Source organism: Eubalaena glacialis, chromosome 2, assembly GCF_028564815.1.
Source record: "Eubalaena glacialis isolate mEubGla1 chromosome 2, mEubGla1.1.hap2.+ XY, whole genome shotgun sequence".
Taxonomy (NCBI): domain Eukaryota; kingdom Metazoa; phylum Chordata; class Mammalia; order Artiodactyla; family Balaenidae; genus Eubalaena; species Eubalaena glacialis.
This window is the reverse complement of record NC_083717.1, coordinates 167,060,313-167,078,645: the sequence shown is the minus strand read 5'-3', so window position 1 is coordinate 167,078,645 and position 18,333 is coordinate 167,060,313. Positions and strand designations below refer to the sequence as shown.

Sequence of the window (18,333 nt, the reverse complement as noted above, 5' to 3'; positions counted from 1 at the left end):
GATTAGAGGCTGCCTGGGAAGGGGACTGGTTCGTGTATCCGCCTGGGAGCCAATCAGAGGCCCAAGCTAGAAAAGGGCGGAACCTGACCCGCTTAGCTTGCACCTCCACTGCCGCTGTCATCCCCGCTGTCTCCGCCGCTTCTGCCTCTTCCCCGGGGAGAAGATGACCGTGGGCAGGTCTGCAGGAGCCTCCGGCGACGCTCAGTGGAGCCGTCAGGTGAGGGGGGGAAAAAGAAGGGGAGTGATCGTGTCTGCGCCCCGGAAAGAAATCCCGAAGAGAGGAAACTGTTTGAAGTTGCCTTGGAGACAGACGGCAAGGGCGTGTCACAGGGGCGTGGGATTAAAACGGGCGGTGTTTACGGAGGCGGACTCTTATCTCCGGGACCTGAACCCCTTGAGCCCTTACGTCAGGCTCTTCATAGAACCATAGAAATGGCCCCCAGTTTCCGCTTATCCTCTCAACCCCCCCAGGACTAATAGCACGATTGTTGTCTCCATTTTGTAGAAGAGAAAAATGAGGCACAGAGAGATTAAGAAATTTGCCCCCAAATTCATAGAGACAAAGTAAATTGGCGGTCGCTTAGGGGTTGGGGAATGAGGGGGGTTAGGGAAAATAGGGAGTGACTGCTAAATGGAATGGAGTCTTTTGGGGGGTTATTAAAATTGATTGTGGTGATGGTTGCACAACTCTGAGTATACTGAAACCCACTGAATTGTACCCTTGTATGAATTGTATAGTAGGTGCGAATTATATCAATAAAGTCGTTTTTTAAAAAAGGAATTTTCCTAAAATCACACGCTCTTTAGTAGCAGAGCGAGGGCTAGAGCACATACATACCTTTGACTCAGAATCCAGTGTTCTTTTCAGTATTAGAGCTGGACCCAGTTCAACCATCACCAAGTGTCACTTGGAGGCCTGCAGCGGCCCGTCCCAACTGGTTTCCAGCCGCAACCAACCAGTCACCCTGTGCGGTCCCATCATGGCCCCAGCCTGCTTCTTTCAGGATATCTCTTGCTACTATCCTCCAAGCACACTGGCCCTCTTTCTACCTCTCCAGAAGTCCAAAATTTTGTCCCTGCCTCAAGGCCTTTGTATTTGCTTTTCTTCGAGCCCCAAACCCTCTTACCCCAGATCTTAGCAAGGCTAAAGTTTTCCTCACCAATCAGGTGTCAGTCTAAAAGTCCTCCACAGTGAGAAAGTACAAATCATCCAGGACTGGGAAAGTAAAACTCAAACTGTAATAGACCCAGATGAGGCCAGCAGCAAGATCAGCAGAAATCAGTATTTCTCACAGGGCCACACTGTACCTGCAAAACGACTAATACCCCATACTTCTAAATGATTATGCTTACTTATCAATTACTTACTCAGCCCTACTTTGCTCTTGTCACCTTTTGAATAAAAATTGCTCATTCACCCACTTACTAAACTGTGCCCTCTTTATGACGGCATCCATCCATCCTTGCTTCCCCTAACCCTCCTCAGAATCATTCAGGACAAGCCAACCCTAGAAAAAGCCCCCACCCCGCGCCAAGTTCCCTATACTTTCCCATGGTATGCTGTAGCAAATTAATAAACCTAGTTCTGATTACAGGTACATTCCTAGTGGTCTTTATCTGATGGGCTTTTATCAACAGAAAAGCGTCCCATAGCCACTCCATCACTCTATAATCTCACAGTTTCATGGCTTTTATTGAATTTATTACCATCTTACATTATCTTTCTCCCTTCACTAGGATGTAAGCCTCATGAGAGTAGGGACCTTGTTTGTCTTGTTCGCAGCCTAATACTCAATGCACATTAGGCACCCAATAAGTATTTTCTGAATGAATGGAGTATTTAAGCCCAGTTGGATTTCCCACTTTCTAGGACTCTTTCAGCTAGACCACACTGTCTCTCCTGTTAATTACTCATTCCTAGTAACAGGGTAGGAATTAGCTAGAATATGAGGAAAGCAGAGGTATAGACAAGGAAGCAGGAAAAGGAAGATTGGCAACAAGTAGGTAAAACCCAAGTAGGGCAGGTCCCAGAGTGTGGCCAAAGTTACAGGTAGGATTCCTGGAGAGCAGGGGTGCATGGTGAAGGTAGGTTCTCCATAAATGCTCACCGGACTGCATGAACCAACTTCAGCTCTCTGTTTCCCTTTCCCGCCCTTCAACCAAGCACACCTCATATAGCAATATGTGAAATTTCTTTAAAGCAAGGAACACATTTTTCTTTGTCCCCCGCCCCAGTCCCTAATGTATACTTATTTAAAATGAAATTAGTAGTTAAGTTTTTAAATCACAGCTTGACCCACAGTCTACTCTATTTCATTTCAGATATTTCCCCCCAAATCCTCCTCAGACACAGAGGCAGAAGAGGAGCTGTGTGGGGATGGCCTGGTTTTGCCCAGGGCTGGCAAACTCAGTGAGTTCATCAGCCCAGAGGAGGAGACAGATTCTACTTCTGACTCAACTGCGAGTTTTTACGAGACCCTGCAGGCACTAAAGCAGAAAGGCAGGTGGTGCCTGTTGGAATCCCTTTATCTGTCTGACCCAGACAGTGATGAAAGCCTCCCTGAAGATGATGAGGACCTGGAGAGTTTCTTCCAAGACAAAGGCAGGGGGAAGCCGCAGGTGCAGTTCCCCCCGTCTCCGAGGTAAGGCAGTGCAGTTCAACAGCTGCCTCACTGCACAACTCTGGCCAAGTCACATCATGACTCTGGGCCTCATCTTCCTCCTCAGTAAAACAAAGACCACTCCTGTAAGTGCCACCTACCCAGGCTTCAGCCCAGAATCAGCCAAACGTGTTCTGATTCCTACCCAGCAGTCCTGAATCACTTTGGGTAACCTTGAGTCACCTGAAGGTTTGGAATCAATTAAAGAGATGCCTTTCCCAAATATACTACCTCCCTGAGAATGGCAACAAGGTTCATTTCCCTTGGCCAAGCCCTGCTATATGCACATATACTTTATCTCATTTAATATTTACTTTCTCCTCCCAATCACCCTGTAAGTAGATACTATTTTTGCCATTCTACAGATGAAGAAATTGAGGTTCCAAGAGAACCTTGCTCAAGGTCACACAGCTGGTAATTGTTTGAAGCAAGATTGGAACCTGGGCCTGACTCTAAAGGCTTCCTGTGCACCACTGCACTCTTCTCTCTACCGAATGAAAATATTAAGAGTGCAAAGTGGCAATTCTTGGGTCCATTCTAAGGAGAGACTTTCTACTAGGGCTGCTAGGATGGCCTGTGGGAAGGAGAGAAGCCTGTTTGAGAAAGGCGCAGGCCTAGAGGCCTGTGGGGCTGCGATGTGAGGCTGAGAAACTAACTGTGACCTTTCGGAAGGGAGGGGGAAGGAGGAGGATCTTGGAGGAGCCGGGCCTCCTGGCCCCCCTGTCCTCCACGCACAGAGCTGCTCTCTTCCCGCAGGTGTGGCTCCATGAGGCGCTGCAGCTCCTTGAGCAACCTGCCCTCCGATCTTCCAAAGGCTCAGCCTCAGCCACCCTCCAGCTCCAGGCCTCTCTCCCAGCACAGAAGCATCAGCTCCTGGGCATCATCCATCACCGTCCCTCAGCCATTCCGCATGACGCTGCGTGAGGCCGGGAAGAAGGCCCAGTGGCTGGCCTCGCCTGCCTCCTTTGAGCATGAGAGGCAGCAGGCCCAGAAGCAGGGCCAGGAGGAGGCCGAGTGCCACCGGCAGTTCCGGGCACAGCCTGTGCCTGCACACGTCTACCTGCCCCTCTACCAGGAGATCATGGAGCGCAACGAGGCACGCAGGCGGGCAGGGATCCAGAAGAGGAAGGAGCTGCTCCTCTCTTCCTTGAAGCCCTTCAGCTTCCTGGGGAAGGACGAGCAGCGAAAGAAAGCTATTCAACAGAGGGACCTGGTCGCCACAGCTAAGGCCAAAGTCCCCAAGCAGAAGGCCACCAGGAGGATCCCCAAGTCCATTCTGGAGCCAGCCCTCGGGGACAAACTCCAGGGTAAAGACATCCTTGCCTCCGGCCTGCCTCCTGCCTGGGGGTACCAAGCGGTGCTGTGGGGATTTAGTCGGGCTCAGGGGTCACCCTGGCTCGGAGATGGGCTGTTCGGGCGGACCCGCTAGAGGCCTTGCTCAGTGCAGGCCACGGGGTAGGGTTGGGTCTGCCCGTACAATGGGGCCACCTAGTCGGGAGAGGAGTAGGAGGCCCCGGGTTCATCCTGTTGACCTCACCTGGCTCAGTGAGTGGATACGAAGGCCTCTGTGGCAGCATGGGTGCCAGAGCAGAGAACCACTCAGAGACATCTGAGTACCAGCCTAGGCCAGCACCACCACTAGCCAGCTGCCCCGAGGAAAGCCCCCCACATCCTGTGAGGTACTCATTTCAAGACGCATAGCTCAGTTAAAGGACTCTGGCTTTATTCGCTCATTCCATAGCATGTGCCACGTCCCAGGCGTGAATAAATAGATGTGGAGTTTGCGGACATGGGAGGGAGACAGACAGATAATTACAAATGTGATAAGTCACTTGCAGGAGTTAAAGGGGGAAGCCTAGGGGTCCAATGTCACCTATAACAGAGGGACCCGACTTAGAGTGTGGTGAGCGGTGGGAACAGTTAGGGAAAGTCCCGAGGGAAAGTGAGCGCTGACCCTGAAGGAGGAGCCATGGTGAATTCAATGAAGAGGGAAGAAGAGTGTACCAGGCAAAGATAATAGCATGGAGGTAAGAAAGCTGAGCACATTCAAGGCATGGAAAGGTAGAGGGGAGACAGAAGAGGAGCGGGGGGCGGGACAGGCACAGGCCAGACCTGGGGCCTTGTAGGCCATGGGAGGGAGTTTGGACTTCATCCCAAGGGCAGGGGGAGCCACTGAAGGGTTTTAAGTAGGGTGGCTCATGATCAGATACAAAGTTCAGAAAGCTCACTCTGCTGTGGAGATAATTATAGGGGGACGGGCAAGTCCAGAGGGATGTTGATCTGTAGAAGCCTATTTCAATGATTCAACTGAGAAATTATGAAACTAGTAGCAGGGAGGATGAAAAGAGGCTGGACCAGAGAGAGGTTAAAGAGGAGGAGGCGGCAGGACTGATGAGCGAGGAGGAGGTGAGAACAATGTGGGCAGTGGGCTTGGGCCGTTGGGTGGACGGTGGGGCCTCTGCCTGAGAAGGGAGACCTGGGAGAGGAGCAGGTGACTGGCCCATCCCTCCTGCTCCATCTCTGAAGAAGGAACTGTAGAAAGTGCTCAGTAAGTGTAAATGGTAGCTGCTTCTGCAGCCTGATTGGCACACAGCAGTGGTGTCCTAGTCAACATTCATTAAGGCACTCTCCAGGAAAAAAAAGGAAGTTGATTTGCAGTGTTTGCCATTTTCATGGTATAAATACTCCTATCCTGGCCAATTTCAAGCTTTCCACACGATGCCAACTAGCTCGGAAAATTCCTGAAAAGTTAATGCTGAGTTCCAGCACACTAACTGCAAGTGTTTAAGAGGGAAAGCTCACCACACCTTTTGGTTTGAGGCTTGGTCCCTTCTCACCCCTCGCTCGCCTGACTTCTTCTCCACAGAAGCTGAGCTCTTGAGGAAAATTCGCATCCAGATGAGAGCCCTGGACATGCTCCAGATGGCATCCTCCCCCATCGCTTTCTCCAGTGGCCGGGCTGACTCACAGCCTCGAATAGCCACCCGGACCCGGGAGGAGAAGCTTGGGTTTCTGCACACTGACTTTGGATTCCAGCCTCGGGTGAATCCTGCTGTCCCTGACTATGAAGAACTTTACAAGGCCTTCCAGAAAAGAGCTGCCAAGAGAAGAGACACCCAGGAGGTGACTCGCAACAAGCCCTTCTTGCTGAGAACCGCCAGTCTGCGTCGTACTCCTCGGCCCTGTGATGCTGCCGCCTCCGAAGGGAGGAGGGTGAGAGCCCAGGCCACTGCGGGAGGGTCAGGGCTGAGGCCCTAAACACAGGAGGGGCCAGGTCTCAGTGGAAGGCACTTCTCATGACACTTTTCTATCTTAATTTTTTTAAAACACTGGCTCAGCTGTAAGCAGATCCACAGTTCCTAAAAATTTAAGACCACAAGAATACTTCCCTTCCTTACCTCTCTGTAGAGGGATTTTGCAGAAATAAGTGCAAACAAGTCTGGAAGGCAGGGAGTTGGGGTCAATTGCCATGTCCCAATACCAATTCCAAAGAACTCTTCTCATTTAATTAAAAACTTTGGGATTGATATCCAAGTCTTGGCGCTGTTTAACTAAACTCAATATCTCATTACCCTTGCCTTAATCCCAAGAAAGAAGTGAAGATTCTAACTAGTCCTCCGCTGAAATCGATTCCTAGTTAAGATAGAAACTAATTGCACATGCTGTCCTACCAATATTAGCCTTCATTTCTTCTAGGAATCTCCACAGCCGCCCGGCACACCCCTACCAAGGAGTCGTTCTCTGAGTGGCCTTGCTTCCCTCTCTGCCAACACCCTCCCCGTGCACATCACAGACGCCACCAGGAAGAGGGAATCTGCAGTCAGGTGAGTGGTCAGCCTGCATGAGACCCACAGTGCTCAGATCTTGGCCCCAATGCTGGAAAGCACTCCGCTGCTGGGCCTTCTCTCCTGTTATCAGAGAGACCGAAAGGGGTGGAAGGGGAGTCTTGATCAGGACAGGAATTCATGTGACTCTCCACACTTAGTGCTGGAGAACACTTAACCATCACTCAGCCAATATTCTTGGGGGACTTACTTTGTGCCAGGCACAGCGTTAAGGCTGGAGATACCTTATAGAACCTATAGTTTAATATCTAGTCTGAAATACAGAAAGGCAAAGAAGCAACTATCAAATCTTGTGAGTAGCACAATGATGGGGAAATGCAGGGGACTGTGTGTGGGAGGGGCACTGGGCAGCCTGGGTCTTTTGTAATAGATGCCTAAGGTGAAACCTGAAGAATGAGAAGTCAGCCAGACAAAGGCTGGAAAGAAACAAGTTTCCAAACAGAATAACATGCGTAAAGACCCACTGGTGAAAGAGGAAGGAAGCATTAGGAACAGGAATTCAGAGAAGCCTGAACCTGTGTGTGTGAGCCTGCCACAAAGAAGATGAGGCATCCATCGCATAGATTTGAGATTCTCTGAGATTCATCTTGGGGAACTATTAGAAGTCGGTTGGGAAGCAGGAGCCTCCTTATTTTTAACTCTTTAACTGACCTCTGTCATGGTAGTCTCATCCAGCCAGCACCCCAGCAGGAGTTCCTCCACTAGGCCTCTGAGCTGAAGTCAGCAGGAGAGGTCATGCTGTAACTGGTGGCTTAGCTCTGGGAGATGACTGGCATCTCAGTGCCTTCCTGTGGGGCTCACAGAGGAGTACATGGAATCTACTTGGCCCTTTAAGACCCACAACAGGGATTTTAGAAATGTATTTAGAATCCAAGGGATACTCCCTTCTTCCTCAAATTTCACAGAGTTACTAAATCAAGGCTAAATGCATCAGAATCCTGAGGTCCCACTACGATAGGTCTCATGAACCAGACGGTGGCCCACCTGCAGAGAATGTCCATATCTGCGTTCTGGCAATAGGGAGTTTGACATATTAGCAGATTAAACTGTTATACCCTCCTTCCTAATAAGTCCATTTGAATATGAACACCCTACTGCAAGAGTCTTGACTGTTTTTTCTTTTGGTAGAACTCTCCATAGTACCTTGTAGAATTATACTTGTACAAACTAAGTGCTGCAGGTTGACCCCAAATTGTGCATTGAGGGAGGCCCATTTCCAGTTCTCTGTGGAAATGCAGGTTTGTATTCCCAAACGACCATGAACCCAGGCACCTTCCAGCCCACCATTTACGGCACAGTTGGTAAGGGCAGAGGCTTGGGAGTCAGACATCCTGGTTCTAATCTTGGCTTTTCCACTGGCATGCTGGGTAGCTTCAAGCAAGTGGTTTACCCTCCCTGAGGCTCAATCTTGTTGCCTATAAAAAGGGAGACCTACAGTCCTTACCTCACAGGGCAGCTATGAGAATTTACAAAAGCTAATGGCTATAAAGCACTTATTGGTGCCTGTCTGCACGTGGTTCAGTGTAGGTAGCTCAGCAAATGGTAGCAATTAGTATTATTTTGTTTCCAGATGGCAAGACACCTGAGTGTTAAGAATATTTTAACTCATGTTTTTCAGTTCAATTAATGAACTTCTCCTGGGGTAGAAACTCACTGTCCATAGTGCTGGGAAGGCTTCATCTGCCAGTGCATTTAATCCAGTATCTTCTTCTTTCTGAAATGCCAGTGTAGTAAATTACTCACCCATTCATAGAAAAAACCAACTGACTTTCCAGAGAGGTTACTAAGATTGCTTTTAAGTATACCCAGGTTGGTCATTTGTATTCTTTTTTTGCCTCTTCCCTTTAGACGTTCACTTGAGAAAAAGGACAAAGCAGATCAAAGTACTCAGTGGTCAGAGATGCACAAAAAGAAGTGTCAGGCGATATCTAAATCTGTGACCTTGCGTGCAAAAGCCATGGATCCCCATAAAAGCCTGGAGGAGGTGTTCAAAGCAAAGCTGAAAGAGAATCGGTCGGTGTCCTCCGTGTGTCTAAGGGATAACTATCTTGGGAGCCATTTGCCTTGAAAATGGCAAAATGGGGTTATTACAGTAGGCTCCTGTAACCATAGAGTCAAGGATTTTGCCAGGCACAGTTAGGAATTTACAATGTCTGTGGGAGTTATTCCACTTAACTGAAATTAAAGGTATTCCGGATTGGAAAAACCTGGAATTCATTCTAAAAATCTTGTTAATTCCAGGAACAATGACCGTAAAAGAGCAAAAGAGTATAAGAAAGAATTGGAGGAAATGAAGAAGAGAATACAAATAAGGCCCTATCTCTTCGAACAAGTTACCAAGGTAAATCTAAACCGTCATTCACTTTCTTTTTGTCTTAGATGAAAGGGCTCTTAGAAATTATGAAACAGCTTGATATCTGGGTATTAAACACTTCCTTTAGGCTCAGAAAGATTCTAAGTTTGGCTCATTTTATTACTACCATCTTTCCCCAAAGTAAGTAGTGCACTGGTGAACATTGGACTGATTTCATCCAAGACTGGATTCCAAAGGCATCTATAAAGGGATATTTCACTTCCTGGGGTTTTCTCTATAGTCTAGCCTTCAGCTTGAATCAGAGTAGAGGTTAGATCCCCGGCATACAATTGACAGTTTGGCTGTGTTGGAGTATCTTTAACTTGCTAATGTCATCTCTCCTCCTGTAGTGCTGGTGCCCTGGGCACCCCCAGCCTCTACAGCTGTGGCACATTTATAGGTCTTCAGGGGTTGAGATGCTCACAAGCACCCCACAAGGCCTCTTCCAGATTTAGTGGCTTTCTGGCTGGAAGAGTCACTTTAAGATGTTCTCTAGACTCCTAGGGAAGTTGGACGCAGTTGAGATCTCCCTAAGGAAGCTCTGGGGCTACTTGAACAGTCTTAGAAAGGCCACCATCCCAGATAGCTTTAAGCTGCATCAAGCTCTGTAGATCTCTCTCCTCTCCAGAGTTTCAAACAAAAGTTGGCATTCCCTAGTGACCTGGTTCCAAATGTTGGGCATTATCTGTCTTATAGCCAGTGCATCATTTAGGCATTTCCTGGGTCCAGTCCTCCCCAATCCCCTACATATTACACACACACTGGACTGTCTTGGATTTACTTAGCAACTTGCATTGCTAAGTAAAAATTTCTCATAATGACGTTTGCTCTTCATGTTAGCTTTTTCCTAGCAAGCTCACTCTCAGATCTCAAAAGATCTTTCACCACTCTAGGAAAAATACAAAGTACTCTATATGACTTTGCTCTTGAACACTTAAACAAACAAACAAAAAATAACCTTTTTCTGGTCTACATGCATACCATCCATCCTGTTAAGAATGTTACAAGTGCAGCTTATTTTCCATTTGTTATATTTCAGTGTTCCTGATGATGGTTTGGTTGCTTTTAAATGTTAAAAATGTTTTTAGTCCATCTTTTTCATCTGGGTCTCACTTGGTCTTCCAAAAATCTAAATCCTTGCCTCACAAAGGTGTGGTTCCCAAAACAACAGTTGGCATCTCCTGAGAGTATTAGAAATACACAATTGCAGGCCCCATCTGAGAACTACCTAATAAGAATCTGCATTTTAACCCGATCTTCAGGTAGTTCCTATGTACTTCAAAGCTTGAGAATAAGGCTCTAAGTAATTTTCATACAAATCTGTGTCCAGCACTACTGGGGGGTGGTGGGGTGGAAAAGCAGTATTATAAGCATACAGATTAAGCAAGCAATTTAGAATTATCTGGTAATTCAGCTACAGCAGATTAATTTCCATTCCACAGGACCTCGCCAGGAAGGAAGCAGAACAACGGTATCGAGACACCCTGAGGCATGCTGGGCTGGATGAAGACTTTGTGAGGAACAAGGGTCAGGGCAACCGGGCTTTACAATGGAAGGAGCAATCAGAAGTCCGTGATTGTCCCAGGTAATCGGAGATACTGCTGTCATCCTGCAGCTCTCAAGTTGCATCCCTAGTAATGCCACTGGGAGGAAGCTTTAGAACAGTCACTCATATTTTGAGATCACAATCCTGTATTTATAGAATACTAATCTAGAGATCTCCAAGTAACACATTTAAATTTGGTGAGTAGTGCAGTTGTGAATAAAATATAGCTATTGTGTATTAGGTCTAGATTCCTTCAATTTGAAACAGATCATTTTTCCAATCCCAGTCCAATGCCGTCAGTCAAAAGTACTTCTACTTCAATTCTGAAGAAAAATCATGTATATTTTTACTTCCTATAAAATGATAAACTACACTCTTCATTTATTTACTTATTGGATAAGTGAAAGTAAAAACCGTTACAAGGCCACAGTAAAAGCTGTAAATATCCTGTACAATCAAAGCCTTTCTTTTCCCCTCAGCTTGGTCACCATGGCTTGTTCAAATCTAGCTTTTTTTAAAAAATAAATTTATTTGTTTATTTATTTATGGCTGCGTCAGGTCTTCTTCGTTGCTGCGCATGGGCTTTCTGTAGTTGCGGTGAGCGGGGGCTGCTCTTCATTGCTGTGCACAGGCTTCTGACTGCGGTGGCTTCTCTTGTTGCGGAGCACAGGCTCTAGGCACGTGGGCTTTAGTAGCTGTGGCTCGTGGACTGTAGAGCACAGGCTCAGTAGTTGTGGCGCACAGGCTTAGTTGCTCTGTGGCATGTGGCATCTTCCCAGACCAGGGCTCGAACCTGTGTCCCCTGCATTGGCAGGCAGAGTCTTAACCACTGCGCCACCAGGGAAGTCCCAAATCTAGCATTTTTTAAAAGCAACTCATTAGCACCACCTCCTCCATTGATATCATATAAGTCAAAGGGAGAAAAGCACAGTATTTCTATTACTCTCAATTTTGTTTTAAGTCCTAGTAGCCCTTCCCCTAATTCCTATCTCAGTTTTCCCCCTAGAAATTTGCCTTTATACCCCATACAAAATAATGATAATGTTGAAACCATGCTTAAGCCTTACACGATGCTTCCTTTGATTTAAAATTTAAAATTTTATAATTCTTTAATTTATTCTGCAGCACTCATGAAACTATGTAAACTCGGCATCAGGAATCCACGGCAGGATTTCGAAGAATCTCTAGAACAGCCTACAAGCCCCAAGAAAGAACTAGAGGAGCTGTCTTATGAATTACCAGATAATCTCAAATCATTTGGTTAATCAGTATACTTAAAACTACTGCTTTCGAATAGTATCAAGCAGCTACCTTGGGGTTGAGTCAAGGCAGGCAAAACTTGGGTTTTGAGTCATGGTTACTTTTGGAGAATGGGGTAAAGAAAAGTAGATAACAGAGAATGGTCCAAGTAAATCAAAGTGGAGAAGTTCAGGGTAGAGGGATCAGAGCTAATTAAGGGTTCTTGCTTTGTGCCTCACACTTAAGCATACAGGTACAGAAAAAAGGGCATAAGCCCAAATGCCTACAGAGGCTAGTCAGGAAACAAATGGGTCAAATGGGCTGGCTGTCAGATTAGTAGGAGGTAGTAGAGACTAGAGAATATCAACCCTGATGGAATACAGGCCCAGAATTGCCAGATCAACCACATTTTCAACAGAAACCAGAAATGCGCATGTCGGCAACTAATTTAAAACTTACTGGAAATTCCCTGGCCGTCCAGTGGTTAGGACTCCACGCTTTCACTGCCAAGGGCGTGGGGTTCAATCCCTGATCGGGGAACTAAGATCCCACAAGCTGCGCAGCCCAGCCAAAAAAAAAAAATTTATTTGGAAATAATATGTGGGAAAAACAAAACATGTTTGTATATCAGATTAGCCCATGGGGGATGACAAGTTTGCAACCCCAAATACGGGGTTTCTCAGCCTCAGCACTATTGACATTTTGGGCCAGATGAGTCTGTGTTGGGTGAGGGAGCTATACATTGTAGGATGGTTAGCAGTACCCCAGGCCTCTATTTACTAGATGCCAATAGCACCCCTCTCCTCAGTTACGACAACCAAAAATGTCTCCAGATATTACGAAAAGTCCCCTGGGTGGCAAAATGTCCTTGGTTGAAAACCACTGTTCTAGTATAAAAGTAAGGCTACTGGAAGCCAAAACTGGCATTTTAAGAATACAAGTAATTGATATGAACTCAGTCTATCTAGCACAGGATAATTATGCATGTCATTAACAAATTAAGAACTATAATTACTTTATTTAAAACAGCAGTTAATTCTTTGCTGTTATCTGCTTAGAATGTGTCACTCTGTCCATGTGTGCACTATGTTAGCATGAGGTTCATTTTAATAAATTTGAAACTTCTGACAGCCATGATTTTCTAGTAGGTGATCTCTGGATACTTTTCTTCTCACCAATAATAATGAAATAGTCTCTCTCAGTAACTCTAAAGACAGGATGATGGTAGCAAGAGTGCCTACTCTGACAGAAGAACCTTTCTCATGTTTTTTAAAGTATCTTTCTGGAAATATTCAAAAATATCTGTTATTATTGCCATTTTTCCAGACTCAAACATGGTCCTTTTGGTGGTGACAAGAATGATACTCTGATAACTACCACGTGGGTTTGCTAGTTGGAGATGAAGATGCTCATGTCATCTTCCCCAAGACTTCTGAGCTCAGTTTTACCTGCATGGACTCCTGAGGGTAAATCAGTGCCCCATCTTAAAGGGAAAGACTGAATTATTTTCTTAACCTCCTCTCAAAAGGAAACAAATTTTGTTTAAAACAAGGAGCCAAAGAACTGACTGGCTGTTTTGTTTATTTAAAGGAAAAACAATTGAAGCTCTGAATCAGGTGATTTTTAACTTAAAAAAAAAAACAAAAAACAAAAAGCAAAGAACAAACAACCTCTTAACATGCTACTGTATGTTCCATAAACAAAGAAAGCAAAGTGGCCAAGTAGAGGTGTATAGGACAAGATAGTTACCTCAGCCTGGGCCAAGCAGGGATTCAAGTAATTTATTTTTTTGAAGACCAGTGGCAGAGAGTCTCTTACTCAGGTTGCTAAAGGGAGAATGTCACAACAGAACTGACATCACTCCCTTCTCGAAAGCAACAAGGCATCTTGAAAGCTTAACTTCTTGGTGAAGTTTTATGGTTGGTGGCAGGATTTAGTTCACCCATGTGAAAAGACAGCTCAGTATGGGATGAAAACTCTTCAAAGGAAAACCTCCCCTCAACAGTCTTACTGAGAAACTTCAGCCAACAAATAATCAAATTCACTTTTGGGAGAAGTCTATCCCAAAATTGTGCAGTGGGAAGAGAGGTAGGTACAGTTACCCAGCCCATATTCACTGCTTTCTTCCTTGTCTGAATCAGATGGTAGTTGAAGAGAAGCTCTCCTACAGTCATCTTCTAGGCCAGGAAAGATGAACAGAGGCAAAAGTGGGGTCCTGTCCTTCACAGATTCATTTTGGTTCTGGCAAACTGTGAGCCATAAGCATCCTGTTCCCACTACATGCACTCTGGGTTCAGGTAGAGCTGCTCTTCCAGGAGTCAGCACCCATGCTCATGTCCGTCCTTCAGTTAAATCTCCTTGGTTTAGTAACTGTAAGAGATTAAAAACAAATCTGGAATAGTTACCAGTGAATAACAGGAAAAATAATTCATACTAAGTGACAGGTTTACAATTGGGGGTGGGGAATGCATTGCAGGGGTGAGTCAGGGACAGCTAGTTCCAAATCAGAAGACATGCACAGACTGATAGATCTCATTTATGTACTGGCCTTGGGACAGCACTTTGACCATTTGATGATGCTGGCATTCCTACTATAGCAGTAAAATACCCTGATAATAATAATTATAATATCCTATAAGCCAAACTATTATTTGTGTAATCACATACTCACTAGTCAGTGATGGAGGAATCTATAACCACAGGAAAATCAGAACTGGTGGAACCAAAAATCTTACATCAGTCAGTTAGCCAAAGTACAGGCTGAAGGCTCAAGAAGAAGTAAAAGGAATGGAGTTCTACGTGAGAGCTACAACCCACTCATGAAAAATCCAGGGATTTCCTGGGCTTAAAATACCTTTCCTGTGATGAGGGAAGACAAGCCTGAGAGTCTCCAATAGGGTGGCAGCTACCGTGGACATTGTACTCTACATTCAAGGTTCCTGTTGAAAGGTGTTTTTGTATAATAATTGATGAAATTGGGTTCCATTTTATTATGAAAAGAAAATGAGATGGGAATAATACAGTGAAAACAGAATAAACATTGTTTGTTAAAATCTAATCAGATAAATTCTAGAGCTGGAGATATATTTATTTGGTGATCTTAATTTAGATGAAGGTAATTTACATAGTAGAATTCAATGGTATGGAATTTAAAGAAATTTAAAGAAAAATTTTAAACTTAGAGAAAGAAACCACAGATTTCAGTTGATACTGTGTGGTAGAGATTAGGAATGGTATTTTTTTTTTTTTTTTAAATATTTATTTATTTATTTATGGCTGTGTTGGGTCTTTGTTTCTGTGCGAGGGCTTTCTCTAGTTGTGGCAAGCGGGGGCCACTTTTCATCGCGGTGCGCGGGCCTCTCACTATCGCGGCCTCTCTTGTTACAGAGCACAGGCTCCAGACGCACAAGCTCAGTAATTGTGGCTCACAGGCCCAGCTGCTCCGCGGCATGTGGGATCTTCCCAGACCAGGGCTTGAACCCGTGTCCCCTGCATTGGCAGGCAGATTCTCAACCACTGCGCCGCCAGGGAAGCCCAGGAATGGTATATTTTTAATCTAGACCAAGATCCAGATGTTTACACTCAAACTTAGCAATGGCACTTTATGAGAAATGTTAAAGAATTTGTAATTTCTGTTTTCCTCCTTGTTTTATTTGGGAAATGATCTAAGATATAGTCAAAGCTAACTGGCAATCACTTATACTGGTTCTTGAATTCAAGAATGTGAAGTCAGTGTGGCTATGGAACCCCATTTGGGATGACCTTTAGTCCACAGAAGGTCAAAAGCCCTGGGGTCTCAGCTGGGTCTGCACAATGAGTCCTCTGTCTGATTCTCAGAAGACCTGGCCACACTGAGGAAAAATCAGAATTGTCCAATTTGAACCATCTGAGTGAGAGTTAACTTGTAGTTTTTCATATATTTTCCATGATAATTTCTGACACTTGTTCTTGATAAGTTATTTTTATTTTTAGAGCATATTTACAGGAGTCCAATTAGAAGTACATCAGCGGATTCTTACAGGTCTGATCTACAATGCACGGTGATCTTTAAAAAACAATTTGGAATGGGCATGTGTTGTTTTAAGGGTTGCTATTGCCTTCTCCTTCTCTGGCATCTGAGAATAATCCCTAAGGAGTCAATATTCCTCACTCACTGGAGGAACAGTCAGTTAGTACCTAGACCCCGGATGAGGAAGAGGATGAAGCCTGGAGCCTTTGGGGGCTTATAGCTTGAAAAAAAATGAAGGTATTGGAGGATGTGATAAGCCCACCTTCAGAAGGAAAAGGAGGGGATGAGCAATGAAAATGCCTTGATGGGAGGAAGGTAATAATGGTATAGTAAAGGAAAGACAAAAGAAGTGAGGCTCAGACAGAAGTTGTATTTGTAAATACATAAGGATCCATGAGGAAAAAGTGATAGTGAAGGATTTTCAACTACATCTAAGGGCAGCACTTTCCTCTTGTGGTGTTAATATTTTTCTATTAAGTGTCTGAGGCTTCCATTCTGAAACTGGGTACACAGGACTTAAAGGCCCTTTGTGTTCTCCTGGAGTGAAGGCCAAGTTTTCCTTTGTTTTTTTTTTTAGGTAGTCTGTGTTATTGTGTCTGCCTGAGGCTGTGAGTGAGCATCTCCCAGACAAGGACACTCGGAAGCCAGCTACAGGTTCAAGAGAACAAATGTGCTACTACTGGACTTTCTGCATACACAAATCTGACCATGTCATACCCCATTTAAAACCATGCAGTGGCTCCCCAGTGCCCCCAGGATAAAATCATGTCCTATAAGGCCCTTAAAGAGAAGAACCAGCTTGTCTTTCATGCTCTCATTTTTCCATCCCACACCAATCTCTCCATTCCATGTCCATCACACTCAACCCTTTGTGGTTCCATAGTCGGGCATGCTCCCTTCTCCTTTGTACACATTGCTACCTTTACGCCTGTTAAACTTCTTCCAATCCCTCCCACTTCTCCATCAAGATGATTACTATTCATCCCTCAGGTCTCAACTTAAACTCTAAAACTTATTCCCTGACTTCCCCCAAGACTAGCACTACTACCCTGTATAAAAATTGCCAGTTCATTGACCTGTTGCCCTTCCCATTCTAAACTCTCTGTACAGCACAACTCCAGGGGCACCATTTACATAGCTATGGAGTTATAAAAGGCAGAGGTCCTAACTCTGACTCTAAGCTCTTTGAGACACAGATTATATTTTGTTTACTACTGTATAACTAGTACCCAGCGGAGTGCCTTGCACACATCAGGTACATAATATCTGTTGAATGAATTATCTTTATTCATCTGGCATTTATTTGGGGTAATCTGGAGTGCTTCAATTAAAAAAAGGTATTTAGCAGTATGGGAGAGAAAAACTCCAAAGTTTCAAATATAAAAAAAGAAAATGGGCTTCCCTGGTGGCGCAGTGGTTGAGAATCTGCCTGCCAATGCAGGGGACACGGGTTCGAGCCCTGGTCTGGGAAGATCCCACATGCCACGGACCAACTAGGCCCGTGTGCCACAACTACTGAGCCTGCGCGTCTGCAGCCCGTGCTCCGCAACAAGAGAGGCCGCGCACCGCAATGAAGAGTGGCCCCTGCTTGCCGCAACTAGAGAAAGCCCTCGCACAGAAATGAAGACCCAACACAGCCAAAAATAAATAAATAAATTAATTAATTAAATTTAAAAAAGAAAACGTTGAGTGTTGTGGATTGGTATATCAGGATAATAATTTGTACTAGGTACAAAAAGAAGGGGATGACTTTCCTGAACTATTTCAGGGCAACCCAATAGTTAATGAAAGTATTTCTTTTATAGAAGAATCACAGTTAATAAAAGCAGAAGGAAAAAGAGAATAAGGTATCACTGTTTTGCAAGCCCTAATGAAAAAACAGATCTAGGCCATGATCAGTAATGGTTGCCAAAACTTTTACATAACCCACTGGTCAATCTTGAGATCAGTGAGGAGAACAACCAAATATCATGTGTCTCCTGATGAGATGTAGTAGGAAGCAAGAGTACCACCTATAAAATATTCTTGCCAAGAGGAAAAACAAACAGTAATCTAATCAAGCCTCTAAATGTAATTACCAGTTTTCAGGAAGTCTGTGGATAGAGAAAGAAATCAAACAACAAAAGGAGTCAATCAACCAAAATCAGAATGTGGGAAATGCTATAAGACAAACAACCCAATTTCTTAAATAGATAGCCATACTGAAAAAAAGAGGGGGAGGACTATTAGAGATAAAGAGAATTATTAACCAAATGCAATGTATAGGCTTTGTTTGAATTCTAATTCAAACCAACCAACCATAAAAAGATTCTTTCTGAGAAAAAATTTAGAAGGCTAAGAATCAGAGGATATCAATAAATTATTGTTAATTTTGTTGGGTATGATAAAGATATAAAAAAATATCTGTTAGAGAAATATTTACAGATGAAATGTCTATGATTTAAAATACTGCAGTACAAATAAAACATCAACAGCAAACAGTAGGAAGGAAGTGATAAGAACAGTAGACAGTTAATTGTTGAAGATGGGTGACAAGTACATGGATCACTATACTATTCTCATTCTCAGTATTTATACTCTTTGAAAACTTCCATAATAAAACATTTTAAATAGATAAACGAAGAGGGGAACAAATAAAGGAAGACTCCACAGGTGAGACATGTTCCAAAACGGTTACCAGG

The 18,333-nt window shown here is 44.5% G+C and overlaps 2 protein-coding genes across 4 annotated transcripts in view; one reads left to right on the top strand and one right to left on the bottom strand.

The window, feature by feature from the left end:
• The first annotated feature begins 78 nt into the window (after positions 1-78).
• Positions 79-12,643, top strand: FAM161B (FAM161 centrosomal protein B). Its single transcript, XM_061181026.1, is given in 10 exon segments — positions 79-217; positions 2,323-2,642; positions 3,417-3,967; positions 5,527-5,873; positions 6,357-6,484; positions 8,354-8,518; positions 8,747-8,846; positions 10,301-10,443; positions 11,530-11,542; positions 11,544-12,643. Coding segments are annotated over 10 exon segments (1,947 nt in total). The 5' UTR covers positions 79-163; the 3' UTR covers positions 11,670-12,643.
• Positions 12,644-13,314: 671 nt separating this feature from the next.
• Positions 13,315-18,333, bottom strand: part of ZNF410 (zinc finger protein 410) — a 39,391-nt gene continuing 34,372 nt past the window's right edge. For all 3 annotated transcript variants that reach the window (XM_061181029.1, XM_061181027.1, XM_061181028.1), the window contains exon 12: positions 13,315-14,013. In XM_061181029.1, coding sequence (XP_061037012.1) covers positions 13,975-14,013 — 39 coding nt within the window. In that variant the 3' untranslated portion in view covers positions 13,315-13,974. The remainder of the gene's footprint in view (positions 14,014-18,333) is intronic.